We start from the raw sequence: 22,948 nt of genomic DNA, 5'->3' as shown, positions 1-22,948 counted from the left end.
TGTACAGTACAACACAATGTGTACAGCTTCTGGCTACTGTTTTACAGAATGTTCTTACTGTACAAATATAGTGAAGCTGAAACATCAAACCCGTTAGCGGACATTTGTCTGCTTATTAAAATATAATATTAACAGCTTTAGGAATAAGCTTAAGAACAAAATCTCATGTTTTATTACAGAGACCCCGCCCCCTCTGAGCGCTGTTGAACGTGCGCTGTCCCTTTAAGAGATCAATCCTGAATGAACAAGCTGAAGGATTACAGCCGCTAAGAAGCTAATTGTCTTTCCTTAAAATTACAATTGATGTCCAAGTAAATGACCTGTCTGCCTGTTAAAATCCTTTACTTAAAACAACTAAGCGTGATCTAGGACCGAGGCGGCGAATCACCGCAGGTAACGTTAACCGCATCCTATTACTGCATCATTACAACATACTGTAGCCAGCCTGTGGTCCTTATCCACATTTAATGTGCTTGACTGTAACTGCCTATATATATATAATTACCTTACGAATGTTTGAAACTCTTATCTATGACTCTCTATATCAAATGTAAAACGCGCACTGGTTATACAGCCGTTTTGGACACGCGCTGGCTAGATAAATGATGTAACGTTACAGATTTGCTGTGTTGGCGACTGTTTTGGACACGGGTAGTTTCCTAGTTATCCACTCTTATTTATGTTCCAGGTGTATCTAATTTTAAGATATTATTTTAAAGCAATATTCCAGGAGAGGCCTTGAACTACAGTGATTTTCCTGGTGAAAAATAACAACACAAATTCTAATGGTTTCCATTACAGATACCATTATGAAGCTGTGTAACATTAAAACCATTAAAATTCCTTTATGTAGTGTGTTTTGGGCCTTATTCCGTTAGGATTTAATGGTGTCGGTTCCCATCCATCAGGTACATCCCACCAATAGAACACAACTCGTAACCAATAGAGATTCACACGACTATCATAGTTTAGTTTTTAATACAATATGGTCGAAGATGTTTTTTTGTTCCTTTTTAGCAATGTGATACGAATGTTTTTGTTACATTTATATACAAAACTAGAAAATCTTCAAATTCAGAGTTTTCTATCGGTTTTAAAAATATAAAATAAGCCTTTCTATCAACCTTCTAAACAAAACAATAGACGTGGGAACTATATTTCTTTTGGAAACTGATGTGTGCGCTGTAATCGTCGCTGTCCTTCTGTATATCCAAATTCGCTGTTTTTCAGGAAATGGAATCAACAAACTCCTTTTAAATGTTTTCATACTGTTTTGTCAGAGTTGACAAGCAATACTTTTTATTTGTTAGATATTCGCAAAACCCAGTGACAAACATAAAGGGAGACTAATAAAAATGATTTATGGCTAAAAATAACAATCACGAAATATGGAGATACGAGGTTTCAAAAGGACAGCAGCGAAATGTTCGTCTCGACTTACAAAGGTTATGGACGCTCACCCACCCTCCGTGACATGGGTCATGTAGGCCTCCATATGTCATTTTATTTTGCAGTTAAATGTTTATAACACTGAGGGAACCTTGAATTCATGTGCCTATCATGGACCTGTCAAACACAGGATGCTGGAGGACCATCCCTGACACCTGTCTGAATTCAGTAGACATTGTCTGAAGACCTCGGGACTGACCCAAAGCTTGGTAAGACCACTTCTGGATATCATTTCATCTGTAGCTAAGTACAGGGTTGTGAAATTTGAATATCCTACATTATGAAGTCCTAATGTTTGTATGTGGGTTAGAGATAGCATGTGCCATCTGTTGACTCCTCTTAGTCATGTTCTAGTTACTAAGGGTAGTTGCGTCACTGTCATGGTGATGATGCGCTGTCATCGACCTCAGTTTATGAAGGTTTGTATGTTTAGAGGCAGAGTGTAAATATATATGTTTATTGAGTGTCCAGAAAAGCGCTATATAAATGTAACAAATTATTATTTGTGTCTGTGGACAAACTACTTTCATTCAGGGTGTTTGGAAACTCATACTGTCTGCACACGCTTTAGCTCTCACATATTCTGCCTCTTACTCGCATGGGAGACTGCATAATTCATCAGTGATGAATGGGTCAGCATGTGTTATGTTCATACCTCCCGTAAAAAGCCATGTTGTACACAGTCTTTCTCCATTTACTTCCTGTATATATAAATTCTTGCTTCTGATTGGTCAATTTTGTCATTCTATATTTAAATATGTTTGTATGATGAGGTCATTACTGTCTTCATTGCTGTACTAGTTTAGTATCTGTCACTTAAACTGTTCAGTATTCATACAGTGATTTCAGCTTCAAAATATAGTTGGGGACAAATTTCAGATTCTGTTTATTCAGACGGTAGTATTTCCAGGTAGGTGCTGACAGCGAGAGAGTGTTTTGAGGTCTGCCTCACTCGTACTGCAGCTCTCAGTGACTCAGCAAGAGAAAACGCAACGCAGCTTTCGGGATGAGAGACTAGAAACGGATAAAAATGACTCAAGACGGGCTATTAACAAGCCTTTTTATTCACCAGACCCAGACAGGAGACTTAAGATGAAGAACGCGGAGGGTTGATGTTGACAATTTGTTTGGAAAACCGGACGATGCTGCAGTTAGCCAGCGCACTAAAAACGTGAATCCAGAAGGGTGGGAATAATCTTTCACATTCATTCTCAGAAGGTTTTGCAACAGAAGACCCACACGAGACTTTGCACGGCCGCAGAATCAATTTACACATTTTATTCTCTCTGTAACTTTAGCTTACGAAAGAGAGTTTCGAGCTGCCGATGGGAGTGAGAATCATACCGAAATATCTCGTATATCAGAGGAGAAGCTCGACAGTTTACTGTGAAAACGGGACACACCCTGAGGGAGTGCCATTCGCTCACACACACTCACTAACATCTTTGCTTTACATGCAGAAATGGCGACTGCCTCAGATTACCAGAGACACTATAATGTGAAAGATGAGGTAAAATACAACATTTACTGGGTTTTTTTACTGTAATGGCAGGCGATATTTTGAAATGTTTGCATGAATAATGTTTTGCTGTTGTGTGTGTGTGTGCGTGTGTGTGCGTGCGTGCGTGTGTGTGTGTGTGTGTGTGTGTGTGCGTGCAGGTAGACGGTGTGGAGATGCAGTCGGACGAGGGGACGGAGTGGCTCACGGAGCTGCTGACCGATGTGCAGCTCCAGCAGTACTTCCTGCGTATCCGTGACGACCTCAATGTCACACGTCTCTCACACTTTGACTATGTCAAAAACGAGGACCTTGAAAAGATTGGCATGGGCCGCCCAGGTGAGTGAGAATGGGCAGGACTGGCACTTGTCAAATGCTCACATCCAACCAACTAGTCAGTTAGTGAGGTGGACTAGTATATGTTTACTATTAAAGGGATAGTTCACCCAAAAATGAAAAGTCTGTTATCATTTACTTACCCTGAAGTTGTTCCAAAACTGTATAAATGTATTTGCTCTGTTGAACAAAAAGGTAAATATTTAGAAGAATGTTAGCCATTTTCAGTTGTGGGACATCTACCATAGTAGAAAACAATTAAACTGGCAGTCAAAAGTGCCCCAGAACTGTTTGCATTCCTAAATTCTTCGAAATAAGTTAATTTTGCGTTCAACAGAACGAAAAATGATATAATAATTTTTCCACTGTGGTTGTAGAAGGATGTCCTATAACTGAACATTCCTCCAAATATCTTTCTTTTCTCTTTATCCGAACAAAGAAATGTATATAGATTTGATTTTATGATTTTTTTTATATAAATTATAATATTATGAATAAAAAAACTGCTCTTGGAAAGAGTTTTAATAGTTATCGCCCTGTGCATTTCAGCTTTGGGTTCCTATTATTGTTGCTGTGTGTTTGTGGTTCTGTAGGACAGAGGCGTCTGTGGGATGCAGTGAAAAGAAGAAGGGCCATGTGTAAGCGCAAGTCGTGGATGAGCAAGGTATGGTGTGGATCTCAAAGGAACAGTTCACCTAAAAATGAAAATTCGGTCTTTGCCATTGACTACCATAGTAGGAAAAATGTCTTTATAAATGTCTTTGGTCTGTTGAACACAACGGAAGATATTTTGAAGGATGTAGGAAAACCAACATTTCTGGGGCACTCTTGACTACCGTTGTCATTTTTCCTATGGTAGTCAATGGCGGCCAAGAACTGTTTGGTTACAAGCATTCTTCCAAATATCTTTCTCTGTGTTCATCAGAACAAAGACATTTATACATATTTGGAACAATTCGAGGGTGAGTAAATGATGACAGATTTTTTATTTTTGTGTGAACCGTTCCTTTTAAGTGTCAGAATTGTCCACTACCTTAAAATCTTTGAGAACATCTGCTATAGTCTATCACAATTGCCATAAAGATACTGTGGTCTGGCATTCACATACCTTGCAGACAGAGGCAGGTAGAATCACCCTCAGCCGTAGTCTCTGTGCTTGGGCCAGCAGGTATTCACCGGGAAGCGACCCGACTCGGATGCCCAGACCCCAACATCACTCCGAAGTTTATCCCCCTCCCCGGCACAGCCAGAAGGCCAGCCGGCGGATCTCACCTGCCTTATCAGTGACCGAGACCTCACCCTCAATGAGAAACTAGGAGATGGATCCTTTGGAGTGGTGAAACGTGGAGAATGGCAAGCCCCCTCAGGAAGAGTCGTAAGAAACTCCAAATAATAGTTTTCATGTAGCTCAAATTGTACAGCATTGTATTAGCAGCGCAAAGGTTGTGCGTTTGAAGACGCATGCCCCAAAAAAATTGATATTCAGTATACACAGTATGTGTATAAAATGTAAATATGTACTTCTGTCTGTGTTGAAGCTGAATGTGGCCGTGAAGTGCCTGAAGACGGATCTGTTGGAGCAGGGTGATGGTCTAGATGACTTCATAAGGGAAGTGAATGCCATGCACTCCCTTGATCACCATAATCTCATTCGCCTGTATGGCGTGGTCCTTACGCACCCCATGAAGATGGTGAATCATCCGCAACACTAAAAATGTGATTATTAAGTAACAAATATCTCAAAATCGTTCCATTTTTTTTGCAGGTGACAGAACTTGCCCCATTGGGTTCTTTTTTGGACCGCCTGAGGAAGCGGCAGGGTCATATATTGATATCAGTGCTGTGCCGTTACACCGTTCAGATCGCCTGTGGCATGGCGTACCTAGAGTCCCTGCGGTTTATCCACAGAGACCTGGCAGCACGCAACATCCTTTTAGCCTCTAATGACCTAATCAAGATCGGTGACTTTGGTCTCATGAGAGCCCTGCCTAAAAACGATGATCATTACGTCATGCAGGAACACCACAAAGTCCCTTTTGCCTGGTAAGAACTCAATTTTCTTTCGCTTTTCTATTGATGTTCTCCGGTCTTTTTTTGATCCAGGCCTTGTTGACAATCTCGCTTTCCCAGGTGTGCTCCAGAGAGCCTGAAGACACGTACCTTCTCCCATGCCAGTGACACTTGGATGTTTGGAGTGACATTGTGGGAAATGTTCACTCACGGTCAAGAGCCATGGGTTGGGCTCAACGGTAGCCAGGTATACACACATGCATTAGCTGACCCTGAACAATTTATGTAGCTGTACAAGTGAGTTATGGATATTTTTTGTGTGTGTCCTTTTGTATAGATTCTTCACAAGATCGATAGGGAGGGAGAGAGGCTTATCAAACCAGAAGACTGTCCGCAGGACATTTATAATGTCATGCTACAATGCTGGTCACCCAAACCAGAAGACAGACCGACATTTGTGTCCCTCAGGGACTTTCTGGTGGAGGTGAGATGTCAGATGATAACTTGAATTGGTACAGTTGTGTATTATGGTGTTCTCATATTAAAGTTGCAACTTGTTTGTAGACCATGCCCACAGACATGAGGGCACTCCAGGACTTTGACGAGCTCGACAAACTTAAAATTCATGCCAATGACATCATCACCATCATCGAGGGCAGGTCTGCATGTCGCCTTTTCTTTCATTTAGATTTGGGTTAACCAGCTGTCAGAGACATGAATGCACATTGAAGGTCTGCATTTCTTCAAAATCTGAATGTATATTCTCCGACAAAGTACAGAATAATAATAATACTTAGATGTTAGATGACAACACTCAGTCCTTCAAAGACCTCTAGTGCACATCATGATAGCATGTCACATCATCTAGGTGAATCTAGTTTGTGTAGCTTCTAAACATAATTGTACTCTTTGCATATTTACATCTGTTCATATATAATCCTGTTCTCTGTGGTGCAGAGCGGAGAACTACTGGTGGAGGGGTCAGAACAGACAGACTTTGAAAGTGGGACAGTTCCCCAGAAATGTGGTGACCTCTGTGGCTGGCCTGTCTGCTCAGGACATCAGCCGACCTCTCAAACACAGTTTCATCCACACAGGACACGGAGACACAGACCCGCACCGCAGCTGGGGCGCCCCTGACAAGATCGACGAGTAAGACACTAGCAGTATACATGTTTTTCTCATTGATCTCTCAGCTTTACATGCTTTCACCACTAGAGGGCAGCAGTGTGTTATTTTAAAGGGATAGTTCACCCAAAAATGAAAATTCTGTTATTATTTACTCGCCCTCAGATTGTTCTAAACCTGTATACATTTTTTTGTACTGCTAAACACAAAGGAAGATATTCGGAAGAATGTCAGTAACCAAACAGATCTCATTTCCCATTTACTGCCATAGTAGGAAAAATAAAGACTATGGAGTCAATAGGGGATGAGATTTGTTTGGTGTCTGACATTCTTACAAATATCTTTCTTTGTGTTACACAGAACAAAGAAATGTATACAAGTTTGGAACAATCTGAGGGTGACAGAATTTTCATTTTTGGGTGTACAATCCCTTTGAGCAATCCTGTGAAAACACAGCTCTGCAAAAATGAAGAGGCCACTCGTATGTGTTTTTCAGACATTTTATTCCCGTGTCTGATGAGACAAAAGCACACTTCAACAGCAATGTTAAAGACTGAGAGCATGCCACGATGAAAGTTGTGAATAAAAATAAGGCTTACTGCATCAAATATTCATTTTTCAGAACTATTTTGAAGTACAAAAAAGTGTTGTGAAGATGAACTTGTTTCCTGAAAACTTCAGACCATTTGAAACACATAGGCCTACCTATAAATAGTAAATTCAGAAAAACTGAAAAACTTTGGAATTGACTGGAGTTTATGTGGAGGAGGGCTTATTTATTTACCACATTCTTTGTGCTTTGTGTTCAGCCTGTATCTTGGCAATCCCATGGATCCTCCGGATGTTCTTGGGTTTGATTCGACCTCGGCCAAGCCTACCAAACTGCCAAACCGAGCCAAAAGTAAACAACCACTTGATCTTACTGAGCTGGAGCTCAACTGTTCTGTTATCTACAGCATTCTGCTCTTCTTTAAATTCATCACATATTCTCTTTTACGCTCTCCCTCTGTCTTCTGTTTCTTATCTCTGTTTTTCTATCCGTGTCAGAACAACCTCCTCCTAGGCCTCCTAAGCCAGCGGTTCTTCTTAAGAGTGAGAACCATTTCTATTCCTGTTTGAGAATCTCTGATAGAATGTTACTTTCTTGCCTTTTTTCCCTTGATTGTTGATTTTGTATTGATACTCCCAGAACCGTTCTACGATTCTGTGCTTGATGATGACGACGACGACCTGATAGTGACGGGTGTGAAGAAGCTCTCTCTTAAAACCCCCACATACCTGGGTTTGCGTCTCCGCCCTTGGGAAAGCACCAGCCCGAGGGACTTCCTCAGCGAAGTCTCTCTTATTGACTTTGGAGACGACAGTTTCAGCTCCACCTCGCCCTCCCCCGTTACAGAGACACCCAATCCCAGCACGCCAAAACCAACCCTGTCCTCCGCCGCTTCCATCCTGGACATGGTACCACCGCAGAGCCCCAACCGTTCCCTGCCTAACCCCTTGCACCCCACACCGGTTGTGGATTGGGACGTGCGTCCCCTGCCTCCTCTCCCGGCGTACGACGAGGTGGCTGTGGAGTGTGAGGAGCAGGAAGACATCGAGGTGCGTTCCATAAACGCATCTGCGGCGCAGGAAGACGCTGCAGGTGATGAGATGCGATCAGAAGACGACGCTAAAACCAACCATAAGCGCACCATAGAGGACAACCTCTTCCTACCATCCAAACGTTTTGAGGAGAGCCACTTATTTTCACAATCGGCAGACATCTTCAAGGAGCTTCAGAAGGAGGTGATGGTGAAGCTTCGGGTCCCTCCGACGGGACGTTCCCTGCCGTCTTCACCCCTTCTCATGCCTTCAACTCTCACACCCCACCGCCAGATCATCCTGCCCTCCTCCTATGAGGACAAGCCTCAGATCCCCCCTAGACTCCCTATCCCACCCATGCGGCCCTCTAAGCGGGCAGGAATATACGGCAGCAGGCTTTCGGTCTCGCTTGGTGACCACGACGATGTGAGCCGTTGTCCTCCGCAGATACCCCCAAGGGATCACGCGGTATCCCAGCCCAACTCCCGAGCTCCAAGTCCTATGGCACCACAGGGCGGCTCTCCTCAACAAAGATCTAGCCTTTGCTGCGTCGGGTCGCTAGGTTCTTGCCTCTCCCCATCGTCGTACTCGTCAGCGCCCTCCAGCTCCTCCACAACCTCTTCCACGTCGACATCCACCACCACCAGTTCCCAATATGGCTCAACTGACATAAGGCAGACTCAGGCAAAGAGCCCCATCCTGCCTTCAGTGTATGGAGGTGTGAAGGCCACCACTACTCATTATTATCTTCTACCAGAGAAACCAGTGAATATGGAGAGGTTTGACCGGTTCGTGAAGGATCCAGAGGGAAATGATGAGAAAAGAACTACAAATATGGCCACCGTGAGGCCTATGGTTCAACAGCAAGTCAGTAGTCCCCTGCCTTCACCTAATAACAGCAGGAGCTCGCAAAGTCTGGCATGGCCGAGTATTACATCCGCACAATCCGGTGTCTACAGCCGTGTCCCGCTACAACAGGTGAGAAAATGCCATTATAAAACCAATGAATAACGTTGTGTTGTGATGATTTATTGGCGGGGTTCTGTGTTTGTAGGTTCAGGAGGCGGTACATGGCGTTACTGTAGAGGAGTGTCAAGCGGCCCTTCAGACTCACACTTGGAACGTTCAGGAGTCTGTGAAATACTTGAAGGTACAAGAGTCTGTTTGTTTTATTTCGGAGGTGGTTTAGTAAAGGATCCTAGTAGCAATTGTATATGATTTTTTTTTTTTATATGTAGGTGGAGCAGCTGTTCCGACTCGGTCTGAAGCCTCGATCTGAATGTGTGGAAGTTCTGGAGCGATGTGGCTGGAACCTGGAGCAGGCCAGCATCCAAATGCTGGATTCCTATAGTCCATCTAGACATAGGTACAGTAGTATACTTGCATATACCTGTACATGATTATTAGTTTATACGGTAAGACTTTACAATAAGGTTGTATTTGTTAACATAAGTAAATGCATTAGCTAACATAAACTAACAGTGAACAATACTCCTACAGCACTTTATCAATTATCATATCACATTTTTCAAATTAAACGTTGTAGTTTTTAACATTAGTTAATGCACAATTAACTTAACTTAAGGATTAATACATGCTAAGGTATATTGGTCATTGTTAGTTCATGTTAGTTAATGCATTTACTAACGTTAACAAATACAACCTCATTGTAAAGTGTTACTGTTTATACAGTATTATAGACTGAAATCTCTTATTTTGTGTGTCAGGTTCTAACAGTAAGAGGATGGAGCCAATGATAATCAAGCTTCACAGACGCCACATCAGTCAGTAGTGCTTATAATAAATGCAAATTTCACTTGCTTGACATAAAATACTGTGAATTACAAAAAGGGGCAGCGTACAAGGTTTTGTTGTACCCAACGCCTGCTTAGTAAGTTTTCAAATTCATTGCTTGACTGCATATGTCGTGATTTTCCAAGACTTCTTTCTTCAGTCTGAGAAACGCCTGTAGTTTATTCAGTGTATTTAATGTAAAGATGTTGCACTAGCACAAAAAACTTTGGATGTATGGACTTGTATTAGGCCTGTTTCACACAAACTGTTTCAACTGTTGTCAGTGTGGCACTGCTTAGCCGAAGCGTATACAGTATAGGTATAGTCAGAGCCTTTTTGTTTTGTTGTGTGCTGAAATCAGTAGAAAAGGAGCGTTTGGAGACAACTCTCATTTGAAGTGTAATGTAAATGCTCATTTCATTTATGGCTTTTTTCGAAATGAATGCTTAATGTGCTAACGCAGAAATAATTGTAATTTTGTATATTGCACTACAGTTCTCTGACGCAGCGTGAAAGTTTAATGTGCTGCTACACTGACGTGTGAAACAGGCCTAACACTCCAGTCCTCCTGTTAACTCTCGTTCATGAAGTTGCATGCTGAACACAGATCTCATTGATGCTAATGAGCTTTCGCTAGATTTTCAGGATTTTCAGTGGTCTATTTTTCATGTGCCATGGCTACAATATTTATTGTATTTATTAATTTCATTTCTTTGCCAGAAGTCTTCAGTCTCTTGTGTTTAACCACCAAAGACATGTGTCATGTTCTTTCATTTGTTTACACAGTCACTGCTTCAGCTGCCATTTTGAATGAAGAACAAGCTTTTTAATTTCGGATAAGTGAGCGCTGAACTTTGTTGCACGCCTTGCGATTTTTCTCAGGTTCAACAACTATAATTAGTCTTTGTGCGAAGAGTGCATCACATGTATTATTATAAGGAAAAGCATTTGTTATACACGTGGAATACGCCTGTAACAGCCTTGATGTACTTTAGTCGTCTATTAGAAAGTAGTTTAACTGTGTCGATAGTTTACAATTAAGCGTCACACACTTTGAATCAATCACACACAGAGGCTTCTGCTTTGCATCTGTGTAATGTTCATCATCTCTGTGTCCAGATGCTTATAACTAGCGTTTATTCCACTTGTTTTGTGTACATGTCTATGCAATCGTTGGTGCGATACAGTTTTTAAAATATAGCCTGTGTCAGTGCTCACCTCATCATGTAGAGTTCACTCCACTCTTTCTGAAGTGGTTGGCAGAATGACGGGCTTATTGTAAAAGCTTTATACATGTGTATTGTATACTTATTTATCTGTATTTTTGTAATAAATTCAATCTTTAAAACTTGAAACAGGGATGGCATCCTTTATGGATTGTTTTTATTTTTTGATGAACTGAATAAGTACTGGATGCACACGCACCTTACTAATCACATTCATGTTGTCAAGCAAGATAATCAGAACTTTTGAGTGCTTAATTATATCTAATAATTATTCAGATTATCAATATATCATTTTGGAAGGCTGTTTTGTCTTCTCTGAGGTTGAATTTTCCAAATCACTGGTAACATCCTATAATATAACAGAATTTTCATTTTTAGGTGAACTATCACTTTAAGCTCTGTGGTCATGCATGTGATGGCATCCGTGGATTTCATCCCAGTCGCCTGTTAAATCAATACACAGTCAATACTGAGATCCTCAAAGTGTGCAAATGACCAGTTTAATCAATAATTGATTGGAGGGGTCTCAAAATCCCATAGCCATGGGTAAGCCTCGTCTCTTGGTCTTTCAGTGGCTCATTGATTATTTGAAGTATTCATTTGTTAGATACTGTTTAAATCACATCACATTGATCTACATCCAACTTATTTTCTTGTTTAATTTACATGCCCACTATATTTATTAATTTAGCTTTTATCCTAAGAAATACACAAGACGTTTGTCTTAAGTTACCGCGGTTACTGTGCCTGCGTAAAAAAACCTGAAAGTATATATGGGGCCTCGTTTATAAAACGTGCGTATGCACACTTTACGATCAAATCTGCGTGTACGCACGTTTCATATATATATTTTCACACCTAGGCAAAAATCCACGGCAACGTTCATATTTATAAAAATATAAGTCTTTGACGTGGAAAAGTGCTTAGCGCCACGTCAGGGTCTGAGCAGACGTACGCACTTTTGCTTGTCCGAGAAGAATTATAAGTCATTCTTGCCGCTCATAGAGGATTTGGATGTTGACGGGCTATTTCATTTATCAATGACATTATTTAGACATCATTATAAGGTGGAGATCTGAAACTGTTAGCTGTGCGTAATTTCACGATCATTTGCGACATTTTACAGAGAGGCGTACCAAAAGGTATCAAAGTTGATTTCTTACCGAAAAAGCCCCACCACATTCATATGTGTAATATTCCTGCTAAGATCAGATGCCACAAGTCAAATCTGTTTACTTCAGCCACATGTAGTTCAAGCTTCTGCCGACCGCTATCACAGAAACATCTCAGACAGCAGAGATTTTCTGTCCGATCGATAGCACTTGTGTTGTAAACAAAGCTGTGCTTCTCACGGCCCATGAGTTGCTCTGGCATCTCAAAGCAGCTGCACTAAGACTTTATATACAGGCCTTTTCATCATCTGCTGGATCTCAGGAGGACGATGACACAGTTGGATGGCCTTAAATGTCTGCAAAGTGTGTGTTGTTTGTTATTACCAAGAGAAAGGAAAGTGCTGTCTGCAATGCTTGTTGTCAATACAGGACGAGACATATTCCCTATCCTTTCGTCTCCTCTTGGCTAGAGACTTTAAAGGTCTGTGACGCATTCTCGAAGCTGGCAATATCGATCCCGTCACATTTGGATGATGTCTCACTCTCCTCCAGGTTCATTCAAAAGTGTTAAACCCAAGTGTGTTTATTAGTGACCCAATGCTCCAGGATAATCCTGGATGAAATATCATTTAGATTTTTGACATCTGTGAGGATGTCAATTACCAGAATAAAAATAAATGATTTAACATCATATTAAAATTTGTATGTCAATAATTAAACATTAACATTTACAGTTGAGGTTGGATGTGACGTGCACATTTTTCTATACATACGAGTCATGAACTTATCAACAAATCTTCCAAAAATGTATTTTGTAAACGTATTTTCCTGTGTTGTAAACGGTCTGAAGGGCAGACAAGGAAAGAAGGTTGACATTTTCCTTTAATGCTTCTTGTAGCGTGGGCCGTTTGCGGGGATAGGACCTTGTGTACAGGTGGCTCGTCTTAAGATAAGACCATGGCTGTATTTCAAACAGCTTTCCATCTATCAATTCAATAACTTACTTAATAATCACAGCGACTGATAACTGTGGGTCACAAAATATACTCCCCACCATCATTACATCAATGTGCGCCAGCCCCCCAGTCTTGATAAAAATCAGACAGGAATTAATTTACACCTTGATGACTAACAGACAAAAATACACCCATTAAAGTTCAGAGTTATCTATTATATATAAAAAACATCAGGTGAGCTTCTGAAATATGTGACGTATACACGGTCTCTCTAGTTCTGCTTTATGCTCTGTGCCTTTTCATTTTTCCCTTCTCATTAAGCAGACGTCTTTGGCCTGAGTTTGTTTTCGCGGTGCACTCTGTGGTGTGAAATTTTAAGTACTTCCTTTTACACCTCTGCTCCTACTGTGCCATTGCTTAAGGCCATGCGCTTTTTCAGAATTCTTGTCATAATAATTATGCTCTCTCTGTAGGTGTGATTCACAAGTGTGAAGAGGTTTTTTATGCTGTCCTGAACCAAGAATATGGAAAAAACATGCAAGCGTGTTCCATGGTTTCTTAAGCCACATGTCTCCTTATGGGCCCTTACACACAGCAGCTACATTTGGATGTCACCCCTCTTCTGTGTGCTAAATCACATTCTGTCTGTACATGTTACTTTTGTTATACAGAAGTGTATATCGATTTTAAAGGGGTGCTGCAACGGTGTGTCATGCATTCTGACTTCTTTACAATGTCAAACGTGCTGTCTTCTCATGCTTAACACGGTCAACTTGTCAAAAAACGAGCTGGGCGTATTACGTAGTATTTCTGTGCTCGATACACTCCCCCAGCGATCGTACAGGTTTCGTAAAGTTTTTTCCAAACATATAAAACTGTGTCGTAACAATTTTTCTTAGTCCCTTATTGGACAATTCTCCCGGAAAAGCATGCGGCGGCAAGGAGAGCAGGAGAAGGAGCATGCGCAGACGTCACTTTCACTCGTGTGCAGGAGAGAGAGAGAGAGAGCATACGTTCGCGAAGTTCAGGTGTTTGTTTGTTTGTTCTCTGCATTTGGGTGATGAATGTTATATAAACGGTGGATATAACGCTGGATTTGGAGATAGTTTGAAACTGATATATGGAGCCGTCCCAGCGCTAAAAGATGCCGGACATGAACCGCTTGCGGTGAGTGAAACTGATGTCTGTGTTTTGTTGGCAATGGGTGCGCACGTGCTTTAGTTCAGCCTACCCCTCCCCCCCGCACGCGCCGTATGCTTTCGGAAATAATCGTACAGCTGTATCTATCTTTTATAAATATGATCAAACTAAATACTCTTCGAAGATACAAGGTATGCAGTACAACTTTATCGGTACTCAAGATTAATATGAGATTGGCAGAAACCGCGTGTGTTAGGGCCGCTTTAAATAAATAAATGAACAAATAAATGCATAAACAAATACATGTAGATAGAAATACTTAAATTTAACAAATAAAGCCTGATGTATAGGACTACAGTTTTAGTAAAAAATGTAATTATGGCCTTTTGGTGGCCAAAATGTTACCTAGGTAATCTTTTATTTCTACATTCCACCATTCTTCAGTCAAACGAAACTCGTGCACATACAGTTCTGATTGGCTGTGGTTGGTGATTGATTGCGTTGCGTCACGCCCCATTTTTGTTTAGCGTGGACAGACAAATGGCTTGTCTTTCTTGTAATTGACTAGTTGCACGAAGCCGCCATATTAGATTTTTTGGCCGGCAAATATGGGCGTTTTTTAGATAAAGATAAGAAACTGATATATCAGTGATATAACAGAAAAACTTCTTTACAATGCTGAGTACCCCATTAAGCCAACACAACTCGATATAACAGAAAAAAAGACTTTCATTATTGTTGTAGTTTACCGCCCCTCAGGTCCTCTTCACAACTTCATTGAAGAGTTAGATGTGCTGCACTCAACATTCCCGGAGGATGGCGGCCCTCTTGTAGTCTTTGGGGACTTCAACATCCACCTGTAGAAACCCTATGCTTCTGACTTCCACACCCTAAAATGACATCCTCTCTTCCATCCAACTTTGCATCTTTAGATTTTGACACTGCCACAGACACCTTATGCCCAACACTTGAGCATAAGGTGCCGCCCAAAAATCCTTATTTTCCCATACAGTGTAATACGACTGGACATACTCCTGCCCACACTCGCTGATCGAAAATCTAATATGGCTGCTTCGTGCAACTAGTTCATACTGTCGTATTGTGTCGCGTCAAGTTAAATCATCTCTGTTCTCCAACTGCGCTGCAAACAATTGCCAGATAAAGAACCACCCTTCTGTCTCATTCTCTGTTCGAGCACGCTTTTTAAAGTCAGTCAGGTACGGACCGGAAGCTATACCATATACGCAAGCAGCTCACTTGTTGACGTCAGTTGATTAAAATTACACGATAAATTCTTATGCAATTATTAGCTAATATTATTTTATTCAATTTCAAACAACACTAAACATTAACTGTTACCATGCTCTCGTTTACATCAGTGAGGCACCTTATGGTAAACTTTATATCCGCATGTTAGGTCGTGACGGAATCTCAGAATTTTTAATCCGGTATTTAATCAATTGTAAAAATGATCCGCTGTCTGGACATCCGGGATTTCTTTATGGAGATAAAGGTTAGGATTATAGTTTTTCAGTTGTACAGTTTTACCATGAGCGTTTTTGTTGTTTGCTTATGGTCCCTGATGGTGAACAGCGGAAGTGGTGGTACGTGGTGACATTAGACTTTTATTTGAGTTATTATATCGTGAAAGTTATCATATAAATATTTATAGATTTTAAATATTTAAAAAAAATGTATGAATACACACAGGATTATAAGGCAGTGCAGAAAACTGTTTGTAACTTTTCAGCGTTTGCAAACACGACTTTGTGTGTATGTGTTTGTTTGCTCTGTGGGGATTGTCTGTCATACTGCTCTTTAATGGAGACAGATGCCTGTAATGGTCTGTGGAAATGGACACAGATGCATCACTAACCAAAGTTGCACATCAGCGACCAAGTTTGTGATTGAAAAGCACAGAGGGTCTCTTTTAAACATGAAAAATGACTGCTGAGTGCCCCCCTTTCCTATCTCCTTTTCACACTTTCTCTTTCTGACCTCCAGTTTCTCTATTACCATTGAGGACAGTCCTAATACGGTATGTCCACCTTGTTCCCTGCCTCCCTCCCCAAATACCTCATTATTAGGCATTAGTGTTCATTAAGGGGTGACTGAGCTGGCACGTGGGGCGTGTACTGTATGCTCAGGCCCCCTCTTCAGCCTCACACTTAACTGATGAGTCTTTATACTGTACATTGGCTAGAACAGTTTAAATGCTTTGTCATTGATTTTACTGACTGTATTACCACACTATTCTCCAACAAGGCCGAAAGGACCACGCAAAGTATCATAAAAGACGTCAAAGTTACGCCCTAACAATTAATAGTGTTGGAACGTCTTTTTTAGGACTTTTTGGAAGTCACTCCTCACTGTTATACTGTGTCAGTGTCTTATTTAGTGTGTGTCGGATGCCTGCTTCTGTAAATCTCTTTGATTCTCCTAATTGGAAAGTATTTCCGACACAATCTCAGATGGGGGCGACAAGCGTCTCAAAGGTTTCTAGTAAAACAGGACTTGCATATTTTGTGGCTGATACTTTGGTGATACTGTGTCACTTCACCTTGACTGCCTCTCTACCCCTACTCATAATGGTGATTTATGTATGTACTTTTTCTCTTCTCCTACTGTAATTGACAACGTGATGAATGGCTTTGGAGAAGAAGGCAAGGCGTTCCAGCAGAACTGTAGTTTATTCTTTTTGCCTGGGAAGCAGATTCAAGTGTCCTTTAAAAAGTGAGATTTGCATTCATTTGAAGATACCTTGGTGAAATGTACAGCCGCCCCTTAGTTGACACCAAGTCAAATTGCTCAAGTCAGTAATGAAAGGCATGCAGTTTTATTATGAACGATGCTGGAAGTTCTTTTGAAGAGTGCAGTCCATAAATGGATTATTTGAAATAAATCGATTATATGGAAAACGTATCCCTAAAGGAAGATATTTGAGACAATGAGTCATGTGCGTAAATGCATTTTCAAATGCTTGACCAATGTACAGTATTGCAAATTCATGAGCTTGTTGTTCATATTTATGTTCATGTGCCGAAGATAAGCATATAGTTGTGTTACGTTATGAATTGTGTTCTGACACATTTGAAATGCAACGGCATGTAGAATTGAGCTAAATAGCTAGAAGCATTTGCATTCATTTCAAGTAAAGTACTTTGTTCATCTTGCTGAAAAGCTGATGGACTATTTATTTCAACTATTGAGTCGCGGTTAGCCCAGTAGACTGTCTCCCAAAGAAATGACAAATTAAGTGGACTGCATCCATTTTTCAGAAGGAAAAACAGATGCTCTTGATCGTAGTTTCGGCTTGACTATTGAACCACTTATGTGAAGGATAGCTCAGTGCCCATCACATTTGAGCATTATTGAATTTTCTCCAAGGCTACTGTCACATTATTGGAAAATGTTTTTAATATATCATGTAATGCCTGGAGAGAAAGAAAAATGTTCCATCCATCACTTTGGATAAAAGCGTCCGCTAAATGATAAGTATTAGAAAGTGAGAAGAGACATTTCAGTGTCTGATCCTTTCAAGAAACCTTCAGGGCAGATTTCTCTTTGTCTCACATAAAGTACAGTCTTTAAAATCATAGTGCTGACTAGACTTGGTAAATATACTAATTTGTTGACTTTTAAAGAAACATTTCTTTCATAATTGTTTACTCACCCTCATACCATACATCAACTCGATGTCAAACACCATTGGCTTTTATTACACAAAAAACAGCTGAACGTTTTAAATGTTGTGTGTTCTGCAACAAAACCGTATTCACAGAAAATGAAGGAAATACAAAATTTCTGTTTCGTACACACAACACACCCCTGTTTTATGAAGAAAGGCTGGATGTACTGTACAGTATAACAGGAGTTATTGTAAAGTGATGCTGTCAATCATGGTGCTGTGATTGGTTTCCTATGGTTTTGGAATGGAGTGGCACCACCAACTTTGATTCTGTAGCTCAGAGGACCATGATTAATGGTGGGAAATACATTCTCATGACCTCTCAAGCTCTTCTTTTCCATTGTTCCCTCAATCAAATCTCCTCCTGTCTGGATACATTTCCCAGGAGAACACCAAGGAAACTTGGAGCTGACAACTCCCTCATTCCACTCCATGTGGTTTCTAAGGTTTGGGGCTGAAATTGATTTCCTGCGTCTGAATGGAAGTGATAAGTTATTTTTTTATCTTCACTTTGGATTCCAATGCGCAGCTTAGAAAAAATTCACTGTCACTGTGAAAAGAACACAAGTGGTGACTATTCATAATGCACATATGGGATGCCATGATTAAAACTAATGATTCGTTTTTTCCTGAAGCATCAACAGGAGTTATATTTCTAATGAGAGTGACCTTAAGGAATTGAAAATTGAATTACCTTTTTAATTAGGTTTGATGAACATTAATTGTCTGGTTAAATCTAAATTGCTCTTTGGTGTTTGCCCAGATAATGTGATTTTGGTGAAGTCCACCTTGGCCATGCACACGCACTAGTTTTTGGCTGAATTTAAATAAGGGTGTTAAGTAGGTCTGTCAAACGATTTATCGTGATCAATCGCATCCAGAATAAAAGTTTGTGTTTACGTAATTTATGTCGGTATACTGTGCTAATTTATTTTGTATTTATGAGCACATACACATAAATGCATTTATTTTAGAAAAATATAAAATATAACAATAAATAAACGTTTATTTAGAATTTAAATTATTGGTAAATATAAATTAATACATTTAAATATTTCCTAAACATATAGACAAGTATGTGTATGTTTTGTGTTTATAAATACAAAATTAATATGCACTGTACACATATATATTATGTAAACACAGACTTTTATTCTGGATGCGATTAATCGCGATTAATCTTTTGACAGCCCTAGTGTTAAGTTAGTATTTCATGTAAACACAGGAACCATGTCTTGTAATTGTAATAGCTGGCAGTGATATCACAAGTTTGGCATGTTGGGGTGGTGAACAATCAAGGTGGGAGGAACTATTTTTAAGAGAGACAGTATTGCAATCCTTCACGAATTGCTTGAAAGGTTTTCGACATCCCATGTTTTCCTCCCATATTTTCTCTCAGTGCACCTCAGACAAGCTGTCAGTGTTCAGAAGATTATGTGGATTTATTGAGACACTATCACAATTTGCGAGTGAGTTAAGACACGTTCCTCCATGTTTTTGTCTGTATGAACATTTAATGTAACGTGGCTGTGACTGTCTGACTTTATCAGATTATTTGATATTGAATGTAAACACTTCAGTAAATATCTGAACTTTGTGTGTACAGAACAGGATCGAGTACTCGGAAGTAAAAACTGTATTTAACTGCAGTGTCCACATCTGAAGTGACTGGATTTTTATTAACCTGATTTGGCTTTTCCATAACATAAAAAACGGACTTAGTTTTTTGTCTATAAATTGGAACCTAAATTGCATACTGTTGTAGTTTACCTGTATCTACTCCCATATTCACGTATAATCTACTGTATGTTTTAAGCTTGTCAGGCAGAGCAAGCACAAGCAACACCAAGGTCAAGGGTTCGAGTCAGCCGAATCCAACGTATACAACCCAGGAAACTTACAGGATGCCCGTATGTCACATGTGGATTTGTTTGTGTGTGTGGTTAACGAAAGTGAGGGAAGTAGCTTAACAAGACTATATATACCAAATCCATTTCTGATCCTGATGCCACTTCACTCATGTCCACCCATATGATCTAATCAGACTTCATTATTAGGACCTTGGGCATCACACTTCACTCTTAGGAAATTCAATATAATGCAGACTCCCTGTTGATAGAACACTTGAGGTAAAAACAGAAGAGTCCCTCTGTGATGAGAAAATGTGTTTCGGCTAAAATCAAAGAATGTGAGAAGGAAAAATCAGGTGGTACATCAGAATGTTTTAATTGGTCTGAATTAAAACTACGCTATGGGCGGTTGTGTAATCATGGTTAAGAACAGTTCAACACTGGTTGTCTACTTCTTTATACACATTTTTATAAATAATCTGCACTGTTGATTTCCATTTTTTTCTTTTTTTTTGCTTCTCACAACAGTGCCAGTGGATCTTGCTTTGCAGGAAAATGCAGCTTTTTTGAGGTCTTGTTTTTGTGAGTACAATTACAACCTTTTTAGTTTTCTTCATAACTCTGTCACTACCACTGTAAGGGTAGTGGAAGGTACCACCTAAGATGTAAATTTGTGGCAACTGTTGCTATTCACACAAACATTGCACTGAAAGGAGGAAAATGTGATTCGTTGGTTTGTTGCAAAGACTCTTGGGATGAGTATATTTACTTAAGAAAGAGGAGATGTTTAGCCTGTGTCACTGACCTATGGTGTCCACGACCTTAAGTCTTCTCAAGATAAATTAGCCAGGTTAACATCTTTCTAAGAGTGATCTTTACATAATAGTAGATGTGCGTTGCCAGATCCTTCCTTCCTAATCCCATATTGTAATGAGACATCATTTTTTGGTTTGAGTAGCAGAATTATTCGTAAATAAATCATTATAATATTTGAGTAATGGAAGTGCAGAAGGTTGACAGCTGGCTAGTTAAATTGCATAACCCTAAATTGTAAACTGCAATGTTATTCTTATTGGAGTATGATGTAAATTAGACAGACTATACATAGACTGGCTGATATATTCAATTCTATAACTTCTAATGGGATGTGGGTCAGAAATCCAGTAGACCCTATTTTGGCTATTTCCAAGTCTCAGTCCATCACTGTCTGCAGGGCCTTATTTACATTTATGTATTTTGCAGCCAGTTTTCCTCCAGGTGACTTGCAGTACATATTGGGGCGGTTTCCCGGACAGAGTTTAAACCTATTCCGATTAGGAAGGTGTCTTAATCGAAAACAACTTGCACGGACATGTCAATATATCAGTGTGATTGTTTTGTCTCAAGTTGGCCACCAGTAATGTTCTTTTGTAAAGTATGTTTTTAAAAACGACTTAAATATCCTAATTTAATTCTTTTTCAATTTTCTTTTAGGGGTAAAGAGAAGTCAGAAACAGCTGAGCAGCTGTATACTGCTTGCGAGCGTTCGAATGTCAGATGTTTGCATCAAAGTAGGTAGAGCCCCGTGCCAAACCCACCAATCTCATCATCATCTCGATTATGCCATTAATGGCATTCGACCATTGATTCTCAACTGCCATGGTGCGTTTTAACAAGACATCTGAATAAACGCAACCACAGGTGAGATTTAAGAGCTGCAGATGGGAAAATGATCAGCACTGATTATCAGTAACAACTTAATTTCCCCTCACCTGCTTTTCACCTCTGCATGTCAGTGATTGGTCTGCTGATAGGAAGTGGCATCTTCGATCAAATCGGCCTTAGATCTGTATCTGAGGTATTGCTGTATGTATCAGGTTAAGTTTAAAGTAGTAAGTGCAGGAAAATGGGAACTGTGACCTAGTTTTATTTGTCTTGGTTAGTTTTTTTGCTCACACCAGTGACCTTGTCTAGCTAAACCCAGACGTGCTGCTGTGAAGGGTGACATCATTAAAACAAAACGAAAGGGAAAATTCCAGAAAAACGGTTCTGTTAATTTTACACTTAAAAATGACGTTTTGTTGAGTGAACTCGACTGAAGTGAATATTGATGAAGGTGAATACACAGCATAATTATACATGTAATACAATGAAATTTCCAGATAATACAAATTTCAAAAGATACTTCACCAGTTTGGACACACTTGGATAGATGTACTTTTCTCAGGTGATTTTAAACAGTTGACAAATATAATATACAATGTATAAAATGGCTTTTTTATATTCGTGATCAGAAGTCTGAAATGTTGTATGACCCAAATGATCTTTCCATCAGAAAATTCTTAAAAGGAAAAGCGGGAGAAAAAGCAACAGCAGCACCCCCTCTGTGCAGGGCCATTTATCTCCTAATCACATTCTTTTAACTTCCACCAGAGGAGCTAGAGATTTGAAATTGTATGACGCAAGAACGCCATCCTTGCTCAGTCCTTTTTGGGGTTTGATTAAGGGCTTCAATGGGCCTGAAGACGCATCAGCGTACAGAAGAAGAATGTTCCTTTTTGTGTGACACAGTCCACGTAGATGTTCCTCCTGCCACTACAGGAAAATCCGTCATGAATTTGGACCTTATACAATGCTATAGGAGAAAATGAAATCCCATAGAATTGATTGCAGAGCAATTCTCTGATGGCCCTTGTGGAAAAAAGATTGACAAATAGAGAGAGAAAATTGCATTCCCTGACCCCTCACCTCTCAAAGACTCCCTGTGCAAGAGATAAGTATACTTACATGCAACACGAAGCCGATGAACAATCTGAAGTCACTTTGTAACGAACTCTTGAATGTCTATACTACTGATGGCTACAAGTGAAATGTGCCGTTTTTTAAGAATGAAAAACATGAGCATGTTTAATCTTTGCAAATACTAAGATAACATTGACTACAAAATCTATTCCTAATCCTTATTGAGTGAATCTTATATAGTTTTTTTCCACAGGTGTCATGTTAAGTATTACCAAAGTAATGTGAAATTAGTGCCACATAAGTGTATAAGTATATAAAGAAACACAGACATAATGCCAACAAAAAATATGTTTTCTCCAGATAATATTGAAGCTTTATTGATGATGGCTACTAAAAAAACACTACAGTTAAATACAACAACATTTTACGGGTGTCTAAAAGTAAACTTTTTCCCTTGGT

The 22,948-nt window shown here is 39.9% G+C and overlaps 1 protein-coding gene across 7 annotated transcripts; it reads left to right on the top strand.

Annotated features, from left to right (window-relative positions):
- Positions 1-207: 207 nt before the first annotated feature.
- Positions 208-11,151, top strand: tnk2a (tyrosine kinase, non-receptor, 2a). 7 transcript variants are annotated; one of them, XM_057323047.1, is made up of 18 exons: positions 208-393; positions 1,580-1,658; positions 2,910-2,959; positions 3,109-3,286; positions 3,877-3,947; positions 4,431-4,658; positions 4,822-4,974; positions 5,049-5,326; positions 5,414-5,540; positions 5,631-5,777; positions 5,858-5,952; positions 6,251-6,445; positions 7,231-7,322; positions 7,469-7,513; positions 7,611-8,980; positions 9,057-9,152; positions 9,241-9,368; positions 9,730-11,151. In XM_057323047.1, exons 3-18 carry the CDS (start codon positions 2,912-2,914, stop codon positions 9,734-9,736), a joined length of 3,258 nt encoding a protein of 1,085 aa, XP_057179030.1. In that variant the 5' UTR covers positions 208-393; positions 1,580-1,658; positions 2,910-2,911; the 3' UTR covers positions 9,737-11,151. The 7 variants fall into 7 exon arrangements, with proteins under 7 accessions (XP_057179030.1, XP_057179033.1, XP_057179029.1 ...); XM_057323050.1 differs by having other exon boundaries at positions 1,515-1,658; positions 4,452-4,658; XM_057323046.1 differs by having other exon boundaries at positions 1,515-1,658.
- Positions 11,152-22,948: the final 11,797 nt, after the last annotated feature.

Source organism: Triplophysa rosa, linkage group LG23 (genome assembly GCF_024868665.1).
Source record: "Triplophysa rosa linkage group LG23, Trosa_1v2, whole genome shotgun sequence".
NCBI lineage: Eukaryota > Metazoa > Chordata > Actinopteri > Cypriniformes > Nemacheilidae > Triplophysa > Triplophysa rosa.
This window is presented reverse-complemented; position numbering and strand designations above follow the sequence as displayed.